General features: G+C 42.2%; 1 protein-coding gene across 1 annotated transcript; it reads left to right on the top strand.

Moving 5' to 3' along the window:
* The first annotated feature begins 1,215 nt into the window (after positions 1–1,215).
* Positions 1,216–7,978, top strand: CUNH1orf50 (chromosome unknown C1orf50 homolog). The gene is made up of 4 exons (XM_070956029.1): positions 1,216–1,384; positions 3,157–3,243; positions 4,031–4,162; positions 6,589–7,978. Exons 1-4 carry the CDS (start codon positions 1,223–1,225, stop codon positions 6,772–6,774), a joined length of 567 nt encoding a protein of 188 aa, XP_070812130.1. The 5' UTR covers positions 1,216–1,222; the 3' UTR covers positions 6,775–7,978.
* Positions 7,979–8,139: the final 161 nt, after the last annotated feature.

Genomic DNA, 8,139 nt, shown 5'->3' with positions numbered 1-8,139 from the left:
TTTCTTTTATGTACAATAGGAAGAGTGGATAGAATAGAATAGAATAGAATAGAATAATAAAATATAGAAAGAAGTGTAGCGTAGAGTAGAGTAGAATAGAATAGAATAGAATAGAATAATGGAAAATAGGAATAGAATAGAATAAAATAATAAAATATAGAAAGAAGTGTAGAATAGAATAGAATAGAATAGAATAGAATAGAATAGAATAGAATAGAATAGAATAGAATAATGGAAAATAGCAATAGAATAGAATAGAATAGAATAGAATAGAATAGAATAGAATAGAATAGAATAATGGAAAATAGCAATAGAATAGAATAGAATAGAATAGAATAATGGAAAATAGGAATAGAATAGAATAGAATAGAATAGAATAGAATAGAATAGAATAGAATAATAAAATATAGAAAGAAGAGAAGTGTAGAGTAGAATAGAATAGAATAGAATAGAATAATGGAAAATAGGAATGGAATAGAGTAGAATAGAATAGAATAGAATAGAATAGAATAGAATAGAATAATAAAATATAGAAAGAAGAGAAGTGTAGAGTAGAATAGAATAGAATAGAATAGAAGAGAGAAGAGAGTAGAAGAGAAGAGGAGAGGAGAGAAAGAGAAAAAGAATGAGGAGAAGAGACTAAGAAGAGTAGAGTAGAGCAGAATAATAGAATAGAATAGAATTCTTTCTTGATCAAGTGTGATTGGACACACAAGGAATTTATAGAATATAATAGAATTACAGAGTTGGAAGGACCTTGGAAGTCTTCTAGTCCAACCCCCCCAAGGATAACTGTCTGTTTATTTTTCCTATTTTTAATATATTTAGCTTTCACGTGGTTTTTTTTTTTTGCTGATAAATAAATTCTTAGACTCAGGCATCCTTACAAAAAGTTTTACATTTAACATACTGGGATGCTTTTCGTGGCAAGAGTCTCCCTATTCTCCCTTTATACTAACTCTATTCTTCGTCTACCTCTACCCCTTTGCTATCTCTATACTCTCGCTAAGACGCATGCGCTCTCGCCTCGCCTTTCCCCCCGCCCTCACCTCATTGGGCCAGATGCCCCGCGGGCTCCTCCTCCTCCCAGAACGCATCTCTTTGCTCATCCGTCCAATGAAAAGCCGCCTCCCATCCTTCCGCCCCGCCCTCTAACCGACACGCGAGGGCAGACCCTCCAATAGGAAAGTCGACTGGGCGTGGCCTATGCCGCCCTCCCAGCATGGCGGCCAGAGAAGGGGGGTATTTCGCCGCCGTTCCGGTTCCTCCGCCGGTGAGCTCGGCGTTGGTCGGGCGGGGGGTTCCCGAGGGTCTCCAGCTGACCCCCGCGGCTCGAAAGTCGCAGCCGTCGGATCTGGTGGCTTTAGCCGACCAAGTGGAGAAGGTGAGCGAGAGTGCCTCTGGGCATGTGCAGAGTGCCAAGGGATTTCAGCCCCCGGGTGTGTCCAGAATGACCCCAGGGGCCACCTAGCCGCTTAGGAACAAGGAATTCCAACGATAGGAGTCTATTATTTGGGGTTAATGAAGAAAAAAAAATCCTAATTTTACGAATATAATATAGGAGAGGCCCCCCCTGGGTGCTGGGTTGCCGTTTTACATGTTTAGGTTTTGTATTTATATATTAGTTGTTTGCATCATCATCATTATTTTATTCATTAAACATGAAACTCAACTGGACGTTTAAAAATGCATCACAAATATCATTGTTTGGCCCTGATGGTTGATACGGGTTGCTGTCAGCGTCCCAGGTATCAACCAAGTACATCATCATCATCATCATCATCATCATCATCATCATCATCATTATTATTATTATTATTATTATTATTATTATTATCTTCATTAAACATGAAACTCAAGTCAACTGAACATTCAAAAATGCATCACAAATACCATTGACTGGTGCTAATGGTTGATACAGGTTGCTGCCAGCGTCCTAGGTCTCAACCAAGTACCTTAAGATGATGATGATGATGATGATGATGATGATGATGATATTATTATTATTATTATTATTATTATTATTACTATTATTTACTTTATTCATTAAACATGAAACTCAAGTCAACTGGACATTCAAGAAATGCATCACAAATACCATTGACTGGTGCTGATGGTGGTTGTAACAGTAACAGAGTTGGAAGGGACCTTGGAGGTCATCTAGTCCAACCCCCTGCTCACGCAGGAGACCCTATACTAGGGATTCGAACCGCCGAACTGCCGATTCACAGTCTGAGGGGCTGGTAAATATAAGTCTTAACCAAGGACCTAAGAGTTGTTAAGGTAACGTCTGAATAGGTATATAGGGAGTTCCTAGTAATGTGGTCTTTTGCTTATTAGGTATCTAGGGAGTTCCTAGTAAGGTGGTTTTTTGCTTATTATTATTATTATTAGTAGTAGTAGTAGTAGTAGTAGTATGTATAGTCAAGGCGATGGTTTTCCCAGTTGCAATGGATGGCTGCGAAAGTTGGACCATAAGGAAGGCTGAGGGCCAAAGAATGGAGGCCTTTGAACTCTGGTGCTGGAGAAGACTCCTGCGAGTCCCTTGGACTGCAAGGCCATCCAACTGGTCAGTCCTAGAGGAGATCAACCCTGACTGCTCTTTAGAAGGCCAGATCCTGAAGAGGAAACTCAGATACTTTGGCCACCTAATGAGAAGGAAGGAGAAGAGCCGAATGCTGGGAACGATGGAGGGCAAAAGAAGAAGAAGGGGACGGCAGAGAAGGAGGTGGCCGGATGGAGTAACCGAAGCAGTCGGCGTGAGCTTAAATGGACTCCAGAGGATGGTAGAGGAGAGGAAGGCCTGGAGGAACGTTGTCCATGAGGTCGCGATGGGTCGGACACGACTTCGCAACTATCAACAACAACAATTAGTAGTATTTGTATTGTTATTGATTTAATCTTCAATTCGATTCACAGTCTGGGACTTAACAGTTCAAGTCCTAACCAAGGACCTACGAGCTGTTCAGGTAACGTCTGAGTATATAGGCATTGTATTATTATTAAAGATTTAATCTTCAATTCGATTCACAGTCTGGGATTGGTTAAAAGCAATAGGAAGTCCTAACCAAGAACCTAAGAACTGTTGTTGTCATTAATTTATTTTGTATGCCATCCCGAGTTGCTGTTTCAGAAGCCGGCTTTTTGTCTCCCCAGGCGGATGAGTTTGTCCGAGCGAACGCCTGCAACCGGTTAACCGTCATTGCAGAACAAATCCGATATTTGCAAGAACAAGCCAGGAAGGTAATAGTGGACATGACCCCAAAGCAGAATTATCAATATCTTTTTTTTTTTTTAATCCTGGGGGAATTCTGGGACTTGAAGTCCACAGGTTGGGAAACATTCTTGTAATTTCATGCGCTGTCTCCATAATTTAATTTTAACGGAAGGACCAAACAAAAGCTTAGGAGAACAGAAGGGGTTCGATCTCCGCTATATGGTTGAGTTTCAACTATTCACTTAGTGACTGTTTGAAGTTACAAGGACACTGGAAAAAAAAAAAGACTTTAGCATGACAGCAAAAAATGTCCGATGGACAGTGGATTCACTGAATGACAGTTGCAAAAAAGTTTGTAAAATAAGGTGACCTGCTTAACAACTGGCATGACTTAAAGCCATCATTCTGGGCTCAATTGCAGTCGTGAGTCGAGGACTGCCTGTATACTGGTCTTTAGACTGTGACCATAAAGAGTTGATTCAGTTTGGTTGATTGTGGGGAATTATACCCTATGGAAGGAAGTCTGCAGGATCAAGAGAGGATCAAATAAACATAATCGAAATTTCACTGCCGTTATGAATCAGTTGCACAGCGCCTGCATTTTGACCATTTGACAGTGGGGGATGCGTCAATGGTCATAAGTGTGAAAAAAGGCCCTAACTCATTTTTTTCCAAGTGCCGTTATGACTTTGGTCACTAAATGAATCGTCGTGATTCAAGGACCGCCAGTAACCCAAGATTGTAAATTGATATTTCATTGGGACTCAGGTCTATTTTTATGCAGCAAGTATGTCCTTGTTTTCTAACTTGTAGGTTCTGGAGGACGCTAAAAGAGACGCCGACCTTCACCATGTGGCCTGTAACTTTGTGAAGAAACCTGGAAATACTTATTACCTGTACAGGAGAGAAAGCGGCCAGCGTTATTTCTCCTTGCTTTCTCCAAAGGTATTTGTAACCTGAAAAAAACTGGGGTGATAAACCCAATGTCAACTCGCAAAGCATCCCTGGCCTGCTCTCGAGTTGCCATAGGCGAGGGGGATGGGAAACCAACAAAGCAGCATGGCAGCCAAAAACAGAAGCACATTCCAGACAGATCTCTCTCAAGACTGTCTCCCAGGGTGACCCACAGCGGTTGGAGGGGAGTGATCTCTACAACCCGCGAAATTGCTCCGTTGGCAAATGTGATTGATGACACACCCTGGGGGGAGTGGGGAAACGGAGCAATTTCACGGGTTGTAGAGATCACTCCCCTCCAGCTTCTTTGGGTAACCCTGGGAGACAGCCTTGAGAGAGATATGTCTGGAATGTGCTCTTGTTTTTGGCTGCCGTGCTGCTTCGCCGTTTTCTCATCCCCTTTGCCTATGGCAACTTGAGAGCAGGCCAGGGATGTTTTGCGAGATGACACCGTGGTCACTTGATCAACTGACTCGCATTTATGACGGTTGCAGTGTCCCGGTTTAAGGTAATCCTCTTTTCCCACCTGACGAGCAAAAGCTGGGTTCACTTAACAACCATGTTACTGCAGTGATTCGCTTAACACATGTGGCGAGAAAAAGTCGTAAAATGGGGCAAACTCACCTGAATTTCGATCACGTGACCGTGGGGATGCTACGACGGTCATAAGCGTGAGAAAAATCAAGTCGAATTTTTTTGAGCGCTGTTCTAACTTTGAACAGTCATTCAACAAACGGTTGCAAGTCAGGAATTACCTGTATAAGAAAAGGAAGGGGGGAAAAAAGCTACATTTAGGAGAACAGGAACTATATACTTAAGACAGTCTGAAAAAAAGGAAGAGAAAAGAGACAATTGATATGCAGAAAAGAGAAATTACTGCCTCTTAGGCAGAACAAAAATTCTTCCTATAAACACAGAATTCTGTGCCTGGAACAGAAATAATTAGTTCATATTTACTATACTATCATATTACAGTGAACAGTGAAAGATTTAATTGTTTCTTCTGAATAAATGACAGATGAAATAGAATACTTCCCGGTCTTTTCTTACGAGAAAAATTAAAAATTTCTTCCTCGTTGTTGTTTATTTTTTTCCCAGGCCTTAGGATAAAGTGAATAGCAGTTCTGTGGTTAATTACGTTTTAAAGCTCATTTTTCTTGCATTTGTGTCTCTCTGTATATGTGTGTGTGTGTGTTTTTAATTGTAGTGTAGGCTGTGTCCCCCCAGCGACATAGAATTGGGTGGTCTTATAAATGTCTTAAATAAATAAATAGCAGTGGTGTAAATACTCTTCCGTTTATAACAGTCGATGGCAGTGAGATTTAGACTTACGTTTATTGATCCCTGGAATAAACGGATTGTGTTATTTTTGAGCCAACAAACCCAATTTCACTGCAGGGTACACAAATCCTCTTCAGAAAAAAAAAAGAACTAAAAGCAAATTTATTTTATACGCTTCTAACTTTTAACCGCTGCAGCGATCCGCTTAACAACGCAACGGTGGCGAGAAAAACGGGCAAAACTCTCTAACTGTCTTGTTGGGCAAGGAAAATGTTGGGGTCCATCGCGTTTGTAAGAAACGGACGCCCAAAATTGTCACAAACCTGTATCCTTGAGCTGTCTACGGTCTACTGCTCCTTCAAAAACCAACTTTGACATCCATCAAGGGTAACGAGACAAGACCATGGCTTGTCCAAGCTTTGTCAGAAACCTCTCAGCATCTGGTTATGTTCTCCCAGGGGTTCACAGCTGTTGTGGCCCGCCAGCGGATCTGGCAGCAGATTCGGACAGTGAGGAGCTTGGGGAGGAACATGGGCCAGTCCTGGAGCCTGGGGAGGGCTCTGATGAGGGCTCTGCGTCAGAGGCAGAGATGGGGCCAGGGCCGTATGACAGGTATTAGCTGCCTTCGGAGTCAGACATCAGTGAGGCAGAGGAACAGCTGGAGCCTGTTCCCAGTGTGCGCATGCGCAGAGCTGCCAGGAGAAGGGAACAGCTAAAGAACAAGGGGCGACTCAGGAGTAAAGCCACAGGTGGACGATGAATGGCCCCTCCCAGAGGGAATAAAAGAGGAGCGAAAGGAGAGTGGAGTTTGCAGGAGACAATTAGTTCATTCCTGCTATTCTTGCCAATGAAAGATATCGGCCTGGCCACTCTCCAAGCCTGATAAAAGTCGGTAACTGTGAACTATCTTGAAAGACACTGGGAGAGGAAAGACTTTGCTGGAGAGGAATTCACTGTCAATTAAAATAAAGGGGTTTATCGGGACGAGGACTCGGCTTCGTGCCTGGGGAAGCCTAGATCAGAACAATGGCTATCTTTCAGTCCCATTTTTCCTGGAGAATTGAGAAAAGCGGGCTTCGCACACTGTTCTTTTCGAGGGACCCTGCTTAACGCGCTCCTTTCTCCCTTCCATCTAGGAGTGGGGAGCTAACTGCCCCAGCGAGTTCCTCGCTGCCTACAGACTGCAACACGACCTCTCCTGGACCCCTTCGGACGAGGCGGAGAAACGGGACACCGAACTCAACGTCTTGGAGAAGCTGCTGGACCAACAAGCCGTTTTGGCCCCTTGCAGCGAGCCCAATTTTCGCGGCCTTACGATGTGACGGCGGTTTTGTTTCTTTCCCCCGCCACGAAATTAAGGAGACGCCCGGTTCTCCTCTTCGCAAACCGTTCTCTCTCCTGGCTGCTTTTGAAAAATGAAAGGGTGGGGGGCAGAACGACTGGAGAACAACTTCCTCTTCGATACCCATTTGGAAACTTTTTGCTGATTTTTTTTTTTTTAATCGGGCGGATTCCAGTTTTCCATCTTTGCGGTTTTAGCCGTTTAGCGATCGGACGGCGGCCCGAGAAAGTCATTTTAGCCTCATTCCGTGTCACCTCCTGCAAGGGACAGTCCAAATTAAGGCTGCCTCTCCTTTTTCCCCCCCAAGCTGGGAATCCTCTTGCTCTTCAGCAGAGAAGGTACGAAGAGGTGGCAGGAGCCTTGGAGGTCATCTAGTCCCACCCCGTTCCCAGGGATAAAATCCACCACGACAAATGTGACTGAACTCCATGGGATAACAACGCACCATTAATTATATGTCTTGCCTTCCCAATGGAGAAGATTTATTTGTTTATAGAATGAAAATTTCCTCCCCCATTTTCTCAATAACTCTGAGGTAGTTTGGACTGAAAGAAAACCAGAGTTCTTTTTTTTTTTTTTAAATCAGAAGAAGGAGATTTAACTAATTGTTTTATTTAGTTGGGAATTCCATGACATTGAAGATAAAATTCTCTACCTACAACAGATTTACGAAGAATGTTTAACACGGGGAATTTTGAGTGTCCGGTATGAGGCAACAGTTCTTGGTCCTAACAGTTTGGATATTTAATTTTTTTTTTAAGAACCTAAAAATGAACAGAAACTAGTTGAAACAGAACAAAGAAAGAAGGAAAGAGAAGGGAAAAAGTAAACACAAACATGCATCGAGAAACAATAAAGAAACGCAAAGAAATTTCCGATTACAGCAAACATAATTACAAAATGATCTTGCTTCAGGATTACAAAAAAGGCTCCCTTTTCCCCCATTTTATTCCCCCTAATCATCAAAACCAGGAGTGTTGTCTTTTATTTTTTCTCGTTTCATGCAAAATGAAATGATTTTGGGCCTGTCCCCTATCTCTCTCCACCTACCAGAGCGGTTGTCGTCGTGGGGAAAATAGGAGGAGGAGGAGGAAGGACGGCCAGATACGTTCGCTGCCTTGAATTATTTATAGCAATAATGGAATTAAAAAAAGCCTAATAAAAATAAAAATGTCACAACTTTTGAGCATCCCTAATGTCTGGAAATTGAAAGTGGAAAAATTGGACACACCCTATAAATAAATAAATGTGTCTGTATATGTATATGTGTAATTTATATGTATGTATGTGTGTATATATATATAAATATATGTATGTATATGTATATGTATGTATGTGTGTATAT

The sequence above is a fragment of the Pituophis catenifer genome, unplaced genomic scaffold, assembly GCF_029215685.1.
Source record: "Pituophis catenifer annectens isolate HBS135680 unplaced genomic scaffold, rPitCat1.0.hap2 SCAF_18, whole genome shotgun sequence".
In the NCBI taxonomy this organism is placed as follows: Eukaryota; Metazoa; Chordata; class Lepidosauria; order Squamata; family Colubridae; genus Pituophis; species Pituophis catenifer.
The sequence above is the reverse complement of the archived record's forward strand: the minus strand, read 5'-3'. Positions and strand labels throughout refer to the sequence as shown.

Excerpts from the sequence above, each read along its gene's own strand:
- CUNH1orf50 (XM_070956029.1), top strand. The coding sequence starts at position 1,223 with ATGGCGGCCAGAGAAGGGGGGTATTTCGCCGCCGTTCCGGTTCCTCCG. Across the intron at positions 3,244-4,030 it reads TGCAAGAACAAGCCAGGAAG|GTTCTGGAGGACGCTAAAAG; the intron begins GTAATAGTGGAC and ends TCTAACTTGTAG. Across the intron at positions 4,163-6,588 it reads TCTCCTTGCTTTCTCCAAAG|GAGTGGGGAGCTAACTGCCC; the intron begins GTATTTGTAACC and ends CCTTCCATCTAG.